General features: G+C 39.6%; 1 protein-coding gene across 4 annotated transcripts in view; it reads left to right on the forward strand.

The window, feature by feature from the left end:
• The window catches only part of LOC140718405 (MORN repeat-containing protein 1-like), a 253,380-nt gene that overhangs the window by 58,955 nt on the left and 177,923 nt on the right, over positions 1 to 16,502 (forward strand). For all 4 annotated transcript variants that reach the window (XM_073032116.1, XM_073032114.1, XM_073032115.1 and 1 more), the window contains exons 7-9: positions 8,939 to 9,035; positions 10,395 to 10,505; positions 15,581 to 15,704. In XM_073032116.1, the coding sequence (XP_072888217.1) occupies positions 8,939 to 9,035; positions 10,395 to 10,505; positions 15,581 to 15,704 (332 nt within the window). The remainder of the gene's footprint in view (positions 1 to 8,938; positions 9,036 to 10,394; positions 10,506 to 15,580; positions 15,705 to 16,502) is intronic.

Consider the following 16,502-nt stretch of genomic DNA (forward strand, 5'->3'; position numbering starts at 1 on the left):
AGCAAATTAAATGGCCAAAGAAAAGCGAGTGCCAATTTTGCTGAGTGTAACAGGTAGGAAAAGCAAAAAGTTTGCTTAGAAGTTTAACTGCTCCAACCAAACCAACTGAAATGAGCTTTGCTGATATCATAATGAAATGCAAAAACATTTAGAACCAAAGCTATTTTTGATTGCAAACTGCTTCAGACTTCATAAATAGTATTAAGAGGAAGGGGAGTCCTTTTCAGTTTATGTGGCTGTATTGAAGAAATTGTCCGAGCATTGTCTGTTCAGTGATGGGCTCATTGATGAACTGCGAGGTTGTTTAGTTTGTGGATTCTTACCAGAAAGCTTTCAAAAACAGCTCCTAACTGAAGCACAACTCACATTTAAAAGAGCAGTTGAAATTGCTGGATCAATGGAAACAGCAGCCAAAGATGCAATTGAGTTGCAGATCAGGAATGAAAGTGAGCAAGAATAAAATTGCAGTGTCTAAGTAGAAACCTGTCTGGCTGAACAAATTGTGTTACTGTTGTGGCAGGGGCTCATGTACACCCATTCAATGCAGGTTTAAAGGCAAAACTTGCAGAAAATGCAACAAAGTAGGCCACATACAAATAGTGTGTTGGGCAGACAAAAATAAATGGACGGCACAGGAAAGTGAAGAAGGAAAAAAGTAAAGATGCCGTTTCAAAAAGAGCACTAATCTGCATGCTGTTGATGAAAAATCTGATAACAATCAGTAACACAAGGCTGGGTAGCCTTGAGATTTAATGGTAAAAACTAACAATAGACAAGCAATATGGTTTACACCAGAAGTGAATGAAAAATTAATTAAAATGAAATTGGACACTGGCTTAGCTGTTTCAGTCATTCCATAAAAAGAGTTTGAACAGCATTTCAAAGATACTGAACTTGAGCCTGAAGATATCCAACAAAGAACTTGTACTGAAGGAACAATAACTTCTGTGGGAATAATATCCATAACAATCAACAAGCATCATTGGGCTTATATGTGGTTAAGAAAACAAGAGGGCCAGCATTGTGGGGATGTGATTGGCTGAGACACCTATAACTAAATTGGATATCCATCTACTATTTGCATGCCACAATCAAGTCAACTGAAAGGGAATTAAGCAAGGTACTGGATGATGCCATGGCAGTGTTCAAGGATGGCATTAGAAAACTCATACATATCAAGGATAAAACATATCAAGTATCAAAGGAAAACTTGTCTGGTTCCTTCTACCATCCATGGTAAAGTAGCCAGTGAACTAGATTGCATGGAGGCTGAAGTTATGCTTTCCAAGGTTAAATGGAGCCTAGGGGCAATGCCAATGGTCCCAGTAACCAAGAAGGATGAGTCAGTCAGGATCTATAATTTTAATGTCACTATCAACCCAGTACTGAAAGTAGATCAATGCCCTCTGCCCAGGATAGAGGATATCTTTGTAAAACTTTCTGGAGGAAAGCGCTTCAAAGTGGACTTAGCAGAAGTCAACCTATAGATGGAGATGGAAGAAGAGTCCATAGTGTTTCTCACTATAAACACTCACATTTAGTGCTATAATAGGCTTATTTTCAGAGTAGCATCTGCACTTGCACACTCGCAGAAAGCTATGCACCAGGTGCTGCTAGGGTGCCCAGGCACTCAGTGTTACCTGGATGACATCATTGTTATCTATGAGGATGACAAGGATCATCTCCAAAATCTCAACACCATATTAAAAAGATTGGAAGATTATGGGCTCAGAGCATAATACAACATGCATCACTTACTATGGTCACACCATTGATGCTCAAGATTTTACACTGGTGTGCCGAGAAAATTCAAGCATTTGTTGATGTCCCAAGGCCAAAGGACATGTCACAGTTGCATCCTTTTCAGGATTTATAAATCGCTATAATTTGCCAAACCTGGTTCCACCCTTTGAACTCATTATTGCAGATGATGAAGAAATAGCAGTGCACAAAGCTAAAGACAAAAGAAGTGGTGACGTCAGACACTGTACTCACACATTATGATCTACATTGTCCAGTAAAGCTTGCCTTACCTTATGATACATAGGTGCAGTTATGTCACATCTTATAAGTGATGGTAGTAAGCGCCTTTGCATAACATTCCCTTATCGCGGCACAAAAAATTTATGCACAGATTGATGGGCCTTGAGTCTGCTTTGGGATGTAAAGTGTTTCAACCAGTACTTGTATTGGGTTAAAGTTTACCCTCTTTATTGATCACCATCCATTAATGTCCATTTTCAATCTGCACAAGGGTGTTCCACTAACAGCAGCAGCACAAATGCAGAGATGGACTCTATTTCTTGGAGGCCACAATTACAAGATTGAAGAGGACAACGAATCGTGGAAATTCTGATGGATTGTCCTAGTTAACTTCGGAAAATGAAATATCTGAAAAGTTTGCAAAAAGGACATTCCTCGACATATTCTCTGTAATACAAATCAAAATGTCAGAGCTGATCCAAGGGGAAAACATAAAAGACTCCACATTGTCTTAAGTCCATATGGCCACCCAAAAGGCTGGAATATGCAGCAGAAATTTCAGTGTCCCCATTTTTACCAGTGTCAGGATGAACTTGCCCTTTACAGGGATTGCCTTATATGATGATTGAGAGTTAAGTACCATCCAAGCTGAGAGATAAGAGTGTTGTAGGAGCTACATTCCAATCATCTAGGTATGGTCAAAATGGAAGTGTTAGCTTGAATCTTTGGTGGTCTGGGATAGATCAGTAGGTCATGCACTGTTTGGGATGCAACCACATCCAGAAGATGCTGTTCCTGGGTCGGCTCTGTGGTCATGCTTGGATCTCCGCAAACCCCATCTCAGGAGGAATATGCAGGTAAACAACTGAGGCAAATTGAGAGCTCCTCAAACAAGGAGGATCAGTGTTTCACAACTGGATAAGCAGTCCTGGCAAGGGACTATAGAGGCTGAAAAATGAGGGAGATGGCATGGGGAGATGAAATATTGATGCTCATTCTCTATGATCCCCTGTGATGTCAGGGATTGAATGATGCAAGAATCAGGTTGGAGAATAATGGTCAGAAGTCTGGAGTTCAGAGTGAGAGGAGAAGAAGGAGTTAATGGACGCTGCCATAAAACAAGATGTTCACAATCAAGAAATCCTATTTATGATTGACAACCAGTGAGAGGAACCCTTTCTATTGATGAAAAGGCTTGGTTTATTGATGGAACCTTTGAGAAGAGAGCAGTCAATGCTGCTTGCATTTACTGGAAACCAATGGGTCTGGTAAATCTCAGTGCTTAAGATGCATCTTCCCCTCTCTGAAGTCAAAGTAGATGAATTCATACAGAGCGAGCCCAGGTAACTTATCTGATTCTATAGTGAACAGTAAGTTGTAGAATAGACAAGATCTGGTGCTGTCACTTAAACTGACCCAGGAAATTGAGAGTCACTGTAACATTGGCCTTCATGGAGCAAGCAGTCCAAATTTGAGAGTGCCAAATGTCACCCTACAGGAGACACACAACCCTGCAGTGAATGGCTTAGAAAGCATGAGTGACCAATTGCATTATACATCACATACATTCAGGTAGGATGTGGTGTTTCTGAAGACTCACAAGGTCTCCTACGCATCCTGAGTACCCTGCTTCACCTATCTGGAAGTCTTCAATAACATTACTGCCATTACTGAAGCACTCGTTCATGGAACAGCTCGACAGCTAAATGATGCAAACGAAAAAAAACAATTGTTTAAAACACACTTTGTGGACTTCCGGGCAGCCAGCTGAGAAACTATGCAGTCAGATCTCTTGATGAACAACGAGAAAGGCAAGAGATCAGTGCAATGTTCTTCAAGTCTGCTGTGCCAATTCCACAACAATCATTGTATGGAGCTCAGCCCTTCAATTTATTGGTGAAATTGTGTATTTCACAAAATGTAATGCTAATAGATTTGCACCTAATGCCAGGAAACAGTCAGGAGCACTAATATGGAGTGCAACCAGATGTTCCTAGTCAATTTCATGATTGGCACAAATTAGTTTTGGATCGCGTAGTGTTTATAATGCCATTGTTATTTAGTCAGATGTCCAAACATAATCTCCAAACTCATAGTAAACTCTAGAGATCATGCAGATTTTGGAAATCCAGAGTAATGCACACAAACTGTGACTAATCTTATAGTGTTATGAGCTAGCTTCCTGTTCTATAGACTCAGATTAATTGAGTGAATGTGTTCCCTGTAATGCATATGTGTCCAACATAAATTAATTGAATGGTTAGTCACTGTGAATTTGCAACTGGTATCTTAAGGCATCCCATCTGAGAATTCTATGATGAAGGGGCCATAAGAATGATTGAGAGGGGTGGTCTGCTCGGTCATCAAATAATATGTAGATAAGGCAGCGCATATAATTCTACGTCTAACCTTTCTTATGTCCAACCTGGATGTTCACATTATTATGCCTGCATTCATACTGTGGCAAAAAGTTGTCCATTCTATCACATTCCCATCCCTAACTTTACCTCTTTGTATATTAATACCTGAAGATAAGCATTCATTTTAATTGCTCCGTGAATAAATTGGAGGTTTAGTGATCAAATCTGAGATATAATATATCACTGAATATCATTCAACTCTCACACGCAATTTTTGGGTTTCTTATTAAGAGATGGCAAGGCCTACATTTATTAACATTAACATTTCTCATGGGCAGTTATCTTAATTGCCCATGCAAACATGATGGCAAACTGCCTTCTTGAACTACTGCAGTCCATCTGGTATATCCAAAGCATCGAAGTCCCTGAATTTAAACCCAGAAATGATGAAGGAACAACAAACGACTGTCCCAGAGGGGAACCTACATTGGATTTTTTATGTGCTTGTTGCTCTTGTCTCAAGTAATAGAGGTTACGGATTTGGGAGTTATTGAAAATCTTAGCAATCAATTGTGTATTTTGCAGGTACATTTACTGCTCATAATGTGCTTGTAGTGGTGGAGATGTTTGTTTAGAGTAATGTGCAAAAGTATCTTTATTAGTACTAGCACTCAACTGGATCTATCTACACCCATTAGTCTGAACTTTTCTTGAACTTTTTATATTCTTTTAAAATAATTATCCAGTTTCCCTTTAAATAATCTTAGTCTTCATCTCATAGCTGCTTGTGGCAAAGCATTCCATGTTCTCATAACCATCTGTGTGGGGAAAAGAAAACATTCTTCAAGCTTTCCTCTTCATTCTTCTAAAATTTTGGAGTGGATTCCTTTCAAAGCATTCCCTCTCAGACATCTGTTTCCTTGCATTTATGTTATTACAAATATTCCTGGGAGTGCATTAGCTTTGCTTAGTGTGCTGTTCCATGGACACAAGGGAATTTTAATATGTAGCAGAGAATGGAGAGAATATTGAAATATCGCTGTACTGATAGCTCAGTTTCTAAGTGTACTATTCATACAGTCTTCAGTTTCCCTTCTTACAAGAGCTAAATGGTATCCAGTCTGTCTCACACCCAGTGTTAAGAAACCCTGTAGTAGAGTATGTAACTAAAATCCTGACATCTCACTCTTAATGATTCCCAGTGTAGAGGTTTGGGATTGTAACTTAAACTCCAACCTCCAATTGTCTTTTGTCACTTGTTAAGTGGACTTTATCCCCATCTCCCTTTGGTGCAAATATCACTTTGCTTGTCTTCATCCTATCTCCTTATCCCTTCTCACAATTCTCACTGACTGCCTCCCCTATCCCTTAGAGATCCAGAGACTACATAATTCATTGTGTTAACTTTCTCAGTGGCAAAGCTAATGAAGAAAGTGCATTTGTGCATACTAAGTATGAAATTCCCATCCTGTGAAGCAGAAGTTGGGCTTCACTGTCAACACAGATGAGTTGCTGAAGAGCCACAGTGGGTCTCCTGTGTATAGTTTTAAGCAATGTGCAGTTTTGTGCTCTGGATGTCTTGCTAAATTTATGCTGTAGGACTTTGGTGGACTACAACCTGGACCTTCAGTCAAAATAAACTTACTGAACAATATATTTGTTTTTGGGAGTGTACTACCTAGTTTTAGTTAGAATTTCAAAGCAGACGTTTTGTTGCTTGTTCCAAATGTTTAGAATATGGAGGGGTTTAAGGTTGCTTGTGTTCTGCTGTTTTTCCCAGAGGAGCCTTGCTTTTGTCTGCACCTAGGTAGTCAGCTGTGGCAGCTTAGTGCAGATGAAGAATTTTTGGGTCCTCTCACCTGTGAATTTTAGGGAATTAATTGGAAGAAAATGTGTTCTTTATACATTCCAGTCTCTCTAAAGAAGTACATTTATTTCATCTCACTAGATCTTTATTCCCACAATATAATTGAGAATCAGCCTAGCGTTATTTACAGGCTGAATCATGACTGTACATAAACATCCTGCATGTGTTGAAAGAAACACAAACAGCTGCCGGCCACATACCATTCATTACCAGAGTTGCTTTGGAAACCTCCAGTACTTCTGTTGTGCATGGGGGCCAGGTGGCACAATATATTCCGGTACTGCTCTTTCACTCCTGGGCAATGAATTTAAGGCTAACAAGCTAAGTCAGGTAAGATGAAGCATGACCAGTGAAACACATCAATTTCTAGCAATGTGAACCGTCTATTTGCCTTTGAGAGGGTATTATTGGCTAGGATTTTAAAGCAGGCATTTGATGTTTCAAATGTTTGGAATAAAATGGTTTCTGCACTCAGTAGCCACTTTATTAGGTACATCCCGAGTGTACGTTGATGGTTTCTACTGTTGTAGCCCATTCATTTCTATGTTCAATATGTGCATTCAGAGATGCTCTTCTGCACACCACTGTTGTAACATGTGGTTATTTGAATTCCATCACCTTTCAGAAAGCTTGAACCAGTCTGGTCATTTTCCTCTGACCTCTTTCATTAACAAGGTATTTTTGCTCACAGAACTGCTGCTCACTGCATGTTTTTTTGTTTCTCGCACCATTCTTTGTAAACTTTAGAAGTGTTGTGCATGAAAATTCCAGGGGATCAGCAGTTTTTGAAATACTCAAACCACCTCATCTGACGCCAACAATCATTCCACAATCAAAGTCACTTAGATTAGATTTCTTCCCCATTCTAATGTTTAGTCCGAACAACAACTGAAACCTCTTGACCATGTCTGCATGCTTTTATGCATTGACTTGCTGCCGCATGATTGGCTGATTAGATATTTGCACTAACAAGCAGGTGTACCTAATAAAGTGGCCACTGAGTGAAGGTTGCTTGTGTTCTGTCTTGATGGAGAAATCACCAAGGTAGTGGAAATCTAAGGAGGGACTAATTAGGTCAAATGGTTTTAGAACAGTAAAGGGGCCTGTGTATTATTGAAGCAGCACAAGGAATTGCTTAGACCCTTTACAGTACTCTAACAGTCTTTGCATGGAGTAATCTCCACAGTCATATAGTTTCTCACGTGAAGATTAGGCAGTTTGAGCACAGTGGCAAATGCAGTGTAAGACTACTGGCACTCAGGGAGAGGCACATCAGGAGGAACCAATTTCCTTCAAAGAGGAGAAAGGGTGATAAAGGAGGGATGAGCTTGAACTGTTGCAGATTTGTTAGCTAGAAGTTTTCAAGAATTTTTTTGTGCAGTTTGTAAGTTTCTAACTTTGTCAAATCTGTACCCATTAATATGAGGGAATTGAATGAGAATTTTGTGTTTAGCAGTGCCAATCGCGGTGCAGAGTTGTCATATTTTACAGAATTTTTGTATTCTGTATTAATATAGGTTTATGGTACTGGGTAGGATATAATGTGTTTAACGTGCTGCATCAGAGATACTGCCAGGTATATTGTTTTAGAAATTCTAGTGCAGCCATGCTATGAGCAATAGATGGTTATAACTGAAGTGTGTCAACAACCAAGGCCCCAGAGTTCAGCAATAAGGTTACTGTATTGTCCCAAGGTCATGGGAGGAGTTGTGGGGAGAGAGTCCACTGATTGTGGTCTGAGGTTGAGGGCATAAGCATAATCAGTTCAGAGTGAGGGTTAGGGTTGTGGTTTGCTGGAAAGCAGGGTCAAGGTTAAGAGTAGTTGGGAGGAGCATATGGGGTGTAGCAAATGTTTTAGGTGCATGGAATCAGTATTGGGGAATGGTTGGAGATGGAGTTTGAGGCTTTCATTGTGCCTTTTGGATTATTGTGGACTGAGGATAAGATTAAAAGAGTGGAGCTGAGATAAATGGAACAGGAGGGAGATCAGTGGGCTAGAGCCAGGATCTAAGGATGGGTTTGGGAGGAAGATCATTTTGTTTGGGAGCTGCAGGAGTCCAATGGGGCTTATGTCAGTGGAGTTCTGGTTCAGCATTGCTTTGTGAAGACTAGTAGTCTTGGCATAACAGAATGGTGAAAGGAGCATTGTTTAATGATTGACATTATTCTCCACATCCTGACTCAGTCATCCCATCAGGTGCACAAGGATGTTTCATGGCCTGAGTGCCTTTGTGAATTTTTGATATGATGAGGTCTAAACTGAATGATTGTCATTGTGTTCCACTCCAGAAGAAAATACAATTTTAGCTGCATAATGCTGAAGCAGAATATGTTACTATTCCTCCAAATTTTCAGTCCATGTGTTTAAGATGGAAGAAATTGTATTATAGTGACTCTTGTGTTTCTGTAGATGTGGTTTTGTAATAGACGCAAGCTGTTGGTAATTGTGGAATATGCTTCTGTGGCAGGTGTGGTAATTTATTAGCAGATGTGATTCTCTGTATGGTTCCATAGTGAGGATTTGGTTGGAGAATGGCTGTTATTTTGTAATGGCAAATTATAGTTCTTTGAAGACTAGCTTCAGGTGATTATTGCACTATAAAGGACATGGACATGTATAGGTGTATTGTGGTTCTGTGGGGGGAAATACAGTTTAGTCATAGGGCAAATGAGGTAAAACAGCTGATAATGGACAACCTAAAATAGTGATTAAATATTTCAATTTCAGGGGCAGTGGAGAAATGGCCTGTTTAATGGGCAAGGTTCCATAATTCACTGCAGCGGCGTGGTTTATGATGGAATGTGGATCAATGGACACCCCGTTGGTGCGTAAGTTTTGGATTCCAGTGGCAGTTGCACTTGTTATGTGAACAATGCACTTTCTGATTAGGAATCATTGTGAATGTAAAAGGATTGGCCTCTTTGTGTATTTTTCTCTTTTTTTTTACTATTGCCTTTAGTCATTATTTAAGCCCATTTTCCCCTTTTATTGTTTAAGAACAAAATTCTTTGCAAACATCCCACGCTGCAATGTTTAGATTTCAATAATAGGGAAAGATCCTCTTTTTTTTTAACCCTTCAGTATTAACTTCCCTCAGAATGTGTTTGGGCATGGCAAGATCTCAATTATTACCTGCACATGATACGGCCAGATGACTTACCAGGCCAATCCAGAAAGCATTATGGTAAATTGTAGCTGCTGTCATATCAAGGTACTAAGCTGACTTCAGTGGTATTACCACCAAGCTACCAGACTTATCAAATTCATAAGTTGCCATGTTGAGATGTGCACACAAGCTCGCATGTTTAGTCCAATAATCCACACCTTCATGTGTATACATGTACTTGATATCAACTCTAAATAGGCTACCAAATGTTTGTGAAACATTCTGCAGGATGACTTTAAGTTTTAAAGAGAGGGAAATCATCCTATTCCTGATTATTGACCATAGAAGTAAGTGCAGAAATGTAGATAAAATGTTTGATTGTTTTCAACCAATTTCTGTTGCATTCATTCTGTGATAGAAAGGTTAGTTACTGTATATGATCAATAACTATAAATACAAAATGACAACCAATCAGGTTCTTTAGAGCCAATATGTTAGTAAAAGTGAATGCCTTAATGGGAGAAGATGATGAACATACCACTAAAACATGCTGCCCAAACTAGTTGCATATAAGACACCTAGAAAGAGGCTTTGCTTCCCTCAATCTGGTCTGATTTTAAACCCAAATGATATGAACTAATCCAGTTTCCTGTTAATATCACCCAGGGGAAAGACTTTTATTTATAATGAATCCAATGATAAGGTTAATATTTTTCATCTGATGCTGCAGCCTGCTGTTTCTTCTCTGAAGATCTCAGTTACATCTCCATTACCAAGAGTGGACATGGTATCCCAAGTAGGGTTTAATGAGATCACTTTTTTTATTTAACCTTAACATTACTGTTCATTATTTTGTTGCTTTGTTGATTGGTATTCTGTGCGGATGGAATGAGTTCATTAGTAGTCCTAGACCCAACTGCTTCATCCTAAAGTCTTTTGTATCCATATTTCTTCCAATACACAAGACTTGTTATAGTTTCGCCTTTATGTTGTTTTCAATGTAAGCATTTGTGTTGCATATCTGACACTGGATGCCAAACAACATCTTCTAAATCAAATATTTTGTCTTGGGAAAAGGTGAAGCCACTAAGCTAGTGATTCTTGGTGAGCCAGTACAAGAACTAGTGCAAGGATCATCTTTTACCATTGAAGTTCAATTGCAGAATAATGAAGGAGAGGTGATGGAAGGTAAGGCAGCTATTATAAAATTTTCTTCAAAAATAAATTACAAGACTTGCAGACTTTGGAATTATATTTTGTATTGCATCTGTAGGAACTTGGAGGTTCTGGGAAGTTTTGGGTTTGATCCCTGGCCAGTTCTGGTTAGTTAATCCAATTATGTACTGATACATTTGGGTGTGATATTGCTGATCACTTGGATGCTTTCAGAACTAAAGGAGAATTGACATGCTCAGAAACATCAAGCTGTGATGCCCCTTGACTTTCCTGCCACCAGCTCCCAAATCAATAGACTACAGACGCTCACTACCTGAACTAATAAGAAGAATGGCTCATTGAGTGAGGTATCGGGCTTGCTCAATCCATGAAGCTAAACCATAGCAGATTGAGCATCCTCAGTAAAGAGTTTGAGGAAAAACAGCGGGGTGACCAAGTTTGTTTAAAAGGAACTAGATTATTTAGTAGATTAATACAGAAAGTTCTATGGTTTAAAGGAAATAAAAGCCACTTTCTTGGGTGTGGGTATCCTATGTTCAACTTGTCTGGTTGCTATAAACCTATCCAGCTCAAGATAAAGTGCAGAAGAGGAGCAGGAAAATGTGTGGTTTAGAAGGGATGGTATTTTTGAGCACAACTTATAGCAGGCCTCAGAAAAAGTGTATTATTATTTAGTAAACTGGAACCAAAGATATCATCATTTTATATTTTGCTTAGGCTGTATTCAATCTTTAATAGTAAGTGATCAATCTTTAATAGAATGCAGCAACATACTTAAACCATGCAGGAAAATTCATCAGGAAAAGGCTAGTCAAGCTGAGAGGTGTGAATGAAACAGGCGCCATGTCCCGTTATTGGGCTCTACATAGTTGGATGTCATACATAGCACCCTGCAGCAGATGACCCAATTTCACATCTTTTAAGTGCACAAGAAGTACCTGAATGAGCAAGATTCCAATTTAATTTATTTCACAGACAGCAAATGTTTGCTAATGGCTAGGACCTGTCAGTAACAACATTGGTTTCCCACTAGCAAAACTGATCCAAACCAAACCCAAACTGACAGGCTGGCTGGCTGGCAACAAAAAGACCAATTTTTGGGAGGAACAAACTGTCAAACTATGTGAACATTTCCTGCAAGTGCTTGCTTTCATGAGCTCTGGAAGGACTTGATGCTGATTGGGCTTCATGTTACTGCACCAGTATCTTATTTATAATTGGTGTTCAATTTGGCACAGTAGTGAAGACCACAGATCAGGCAAATGTGAGAGGATGATGTCCATGTTATGTACATGATAAATGAGACAAACAATGCCCTGATGCACAAACTGGCGCAGAGTAAGAAAACATGGCTCCTTCTCCATCTAGCGTGGTGTGTGTTTCATGATAAATTCTTGGTGGTGCTCCAATATGCCAGTTTTGTTGAATTCATGTTCCCACAACCTTGGACACCTAATGGTCAGATGTAGTCCATACTCTTTGCCTAAGGAGTTCTCCTCCATAATCCTGATCACAGTTCACATGCCACCAACAGCCAACTAAAATCAAGCGTTTGAGACACTGCATTGTATATGGTGATATTTATGTACTTTGGTAATAAAATTATTTTGAACTTTGAACTGAACCATACAGACCTGACACTCGAACTCGATTGTACCTAAAGGATATAGTACAGAGGTATGTCCTTGCATGTGTCAAATATGGCGACAGTTCAGCAATAATAAACACGAGAAATTCTACAGTTGCAGGAAATCCAAAGCAATACACACAAAATGCTGGAGGAACTCAGGAGGCCAGGCAGTATCTATGGAAATGAGTAAACAGTCGACGTTTCGGGCTGAGACCCTTCTTCAGGACTGGAAAGGAAGGGGGGAAGATGACAGAATAAGGTGGTGTGGGGAGGGAAGAAGGATGGCTAGAAGTTGAAAGGTGAAGCCAATTGGGAAGGATAGGCAAAGGGCTGGAGAGGAAGGAATCAGATAGGAGAGGAGAATGGACCATAGGATAAAGGGAAGGAGGAGGGCCTGTTTTTTTAATATAGAATTTCTAACTGAAAATCTCTGTTACCATAGAAGAGGGAATAAATTGGGGTAGCAAAATAAATAGCACTTTGTAGCCAATCAATGTGTGCGAAGAACATGATGAGGTACAGTGATTTTATTAGTAAATTGATCCCCAAATTCAACAGATTAGAGCTAAGATATTTGTACTAGAGCTGCCAACTTGTAGACTAGAAAGAGACATCCAGCAAAAGGGAAAAATAAGAATCCAAAGAAAGTTAAAGAGAGAAGCAGATAAAGATGGAATGTGAGACAGTAAATTTAAAATTGAGAGAAAAATCAAAAACAATGCATTGTAATAGATTAGGCAAAGCTCAAAATCTAGGACGAAAATGTGAAGGTAGGGAGTGAGGCTTAAGAGTTTAAAAAATTGCAGAGAGAGCATATGTGGGATTGTCAGAGTCAGGCTGCTATAGACTGTTGCTTGTTCAGCTTTATTATAGAGATGAGACAATAAACTGGGCCTGCAGAGACAGTGCTTACTATAGACTGGCACTTATCCAGCTTGTTAGAGAAAGAGCTTGCAAATGGAACCTGCAGAGACAGATCTCCCTATGGGCTGATTGTAGTCTGCTTTGTTTATAGATGGAGACAAAAGAAAATAGGGCCTTCTCAAAGTAGGTTCATTGCAGCCTTTTGCTCATCCAGTTGTAATGAAGGGAAATAATGCTCCCATTTAGTTTAGTTTTACTGTTGATTTAAACAAGAAACAATACTTTGTAATAAAGGTATGCTAGGCAGTGTCGTCTCCAAAGATATTTTCCACATGCAAAACTGACTTGAGCAATGTGGGGTGAAGTGATGAAAGGCTGTCCTTGAGGCATGAAGCTGTATGATTGACTACAACCAGCAGACCTAAATATTTATCTAAAATAAGAGGAACTAATTTTTATTATTTGGCATTAATTCTGTAGTGAAGTTGCTCTCACTTCTTTAAATGTAATTTACTTTCAATTTTCCCCTCCTATCACCAGAGTCCTCCTTGTATTCAGAGAATCCCGCCTGCAATTAATAATTATGCAAATGAGTATACATTGGAGAATTGAGTGTTATTAGCCTTTGACCTAGCAGGTGGGATTTGCATCATCTCTAATTCATTTAGAATGACTTAGCCTGAAGATAAAAATTGGCCCCAGCAGCCAGGACAGGAGAAGCATAAATAGGCCTCAATGACCCAGGAAGGAAACAGCAGAATGAGAATTGTAAGCTTTGGGATATTGAGCAATAATCTGCTAGTGCTGACTTTCCTGATTTTGGAAATGATGCCATGTGGCTATTTAGTGAGACCAGGTCTTGGCTTATCCTATTCACATTTTCTGTGGTAATTTGTCATGTCAATCTGACATATAAGGGTAAGTTGGCAGGTGTTGGCACAATGAGTAGTCAAGGGCTGACACTTTTAGAAGTGGGAGAAGAGTAAATGAAGTGCAAAGAATCAAATTTAACAAATTCTTCGTGATTTATTTGATGCCTCAGTAATGTGGCTTACTTCCAGGTGCTGGGCAACATTCCAGCTTCAATGATATGTGTTAGCAGCTTTGAATCAGGTTGGGTAGTTTGGGCGAAACGTTTCTGTAGCATTCAGTTGGGTAACCAGAAAGTTACTCAAAAGTGCAGTAAAATCTCCCTCCAGTGATCTCCTTTTGCCAAAATATTTGGAAGTGGCTCAAGCTATATTCCCCTCACAGCTATCTTTGGGAAGAAGAGAGGCAGCCAGGTTTTCTTGTATTTCCTTTTGGCAGGCACAAGTCTCTGATGTTATAGCATTCACCGTGGAAGTTATAAAATGCCTAGTTAATCAGCTCACGATCAGGTGACCAACCCATCTGTTGCCCATATAATAGCAGCAATAACTTGAGACTATTGTTGTGACAACAGATACCTGGAAACACTTTACTGATGGCTTCAAACTGAAAAATCCCCAAGAATCTTGCAAGTTCGCAGATGTTATATTCCAGCTGTGCATAATAATTTATTGCTTTCTTGTTGCTATGCCAACGAAAATATCTATAAGAAAAATACTTGATTTCTTTGTTTTCTGGCTAATATACTGTATGTCTCTCAGACACGTTTTCATCCTGTTGAAGCTTTTTAACCTCACCCATCCCCTGCTAACTCCCATCCCCAAACTCTTGCTGGATACATTGTGGCAGCTGAGCCCACCAGATATGGAGGAGTCCCAGTGGAGTCGTGTCCCTGCACTGAGTTGGTTGTTCTTAGGTGGAGGCAGAGGTAGGGTTGTTACAGTGGCCTTTGTGGCTCAGCTCTAGGGAGGTAAATATCAGAGTTTCTACTTGTGGCCCGTGTTGGAAAGTTAATACGTGTTTGCGTACCAGACTATGAAACAAGGCTCAGCTGCAACCCTTCTAACCTGATCTACATTCCCACCTACCTCCAGCAACTAACAGGCCTGTTAAAACACTTGACAGACTTATGAAATTAGAGGTGAAGTCTGAGATTTGACAATTACAATGTATAGGCATAAGTAACTTCTTATAATGATCAGATACTAAGTATTGCAGTGATTGTTGGAACAGGTTAGAGAGTAATTATTAAGGTCGGGTGATGGGGTTATATATAGAGAAGAGTTGGGTAATTTTTTTTGTTGTAATATTTTTTTAAATGTGGCTCATTGTATCTGATCTGATTTTGAATACTGACATTGCTTCTTGGAAGGAGATATTAAATGGCTTTGTAAAGTTCTCTGAGATTGTAATGTGATTCAGATGTTTGGATGACCTCATAAACCAGGAGCGTCCAAACTTTTTGTCTTTAGTGCATGGAGCCTTGGGGCCCATGTATCAGGTTTAAATCAATGTCCCTATTAATTCCCAGATTACTAGATATTACTTATACTTCAGAACCTGCTTTTCTCGTCAGGGTTTTATCCAGAAGCCTCCATTTTCACAAAATTCAATCTGATCAAGAAGTCAAATTAAAGCAGATTTGGCATTTGCCCATGCAATGAAGAGGACTGAAAAGGAAGATAGTATTTTTAAAGTTGATGAGATTTTTGTCTCCTTTTAGCTGAAAATGGTCGACTTTTGCAGATTTGGGCAGGAGTGAAGCACATTCAACTCTCCCCAGCTCTGAGCACCACTTCACTGCAGCTCACTGAGGATCTGGAAGAACCACTCGTTGAAACACCATAGTAAGTGTTCTCTGGGTAATGATATTATTCAAAAGTGCCTCACTCTAACTCAGTTACAGTGGATTTTCAATTACTTTCCTCTTGTCATGAAAGTACCAATTCTCAATGAGTTATGGCAAAGTTGCAGTTCTTTCCATCCCCTAGCCCAGAGTCTTCGTGGGTCTGGGGTCTATAGACTTCTGCCCTAGTCTATATTAGTTAACAAAGTCCATTTACTCAATAAGCCATCTGGAGAGCCTTTAACTTGAAGTACTGCCACTTCTAATTCAATATTTAATAGCATTTTTCCCTGAATAAAAAAATTACATGAAATGTCTCCTGTACAAGACAGGTGAGGTTACTCTGTGCATGTGTGTATTTTTAAAAATGAAATCGATTCTGATCTTTGGATGATGAGCCACTATAGATTGACTGCTAATCCCAACAGTGATGAGGTCCTCATGAATTTGAGTCCCTCATTTAAATTTGATAGTCAGATTAATTATCAGGCCTGCACAGGCAGGCACCTTCCAGTCTCCACCCAGCTAACAGAAGTCACATGCCATTTGTTTCCAACTCATCACCTGCAGCCCATTTAAATCCATCTTTCATCCACAATCCTTGTTCACTCATTCAAATCAGCCACCTTCAGTCAGTTGCTCCTAGGCTTCTGTTACCTTCAAGAGAAAATCTACAGATGCTGGTGTTACTTGCCCCTTGATCAGGACCCTACATAGGAGCACCAGGCCATTGTCACCCGCATCATTATTGACATTATTAACTTGCGGGATCTCCCATCCACCGTCACCAACCTCATGG

The sequence above is a fragment of the Hemitrygon akajei genome, chromosome 29 (genome assembly GCF_048418815.1).
Source record: "Hemitrygon akajei chromosome 29, sHemAka1.3, whole genome shotgun sequence".
NCBI lineage: Eukaryota > Metazoa > Chordata > Chondrichthyes > Myliobatiformes > Dasyatidae > Hemitrygon > Hemitrygon akajei.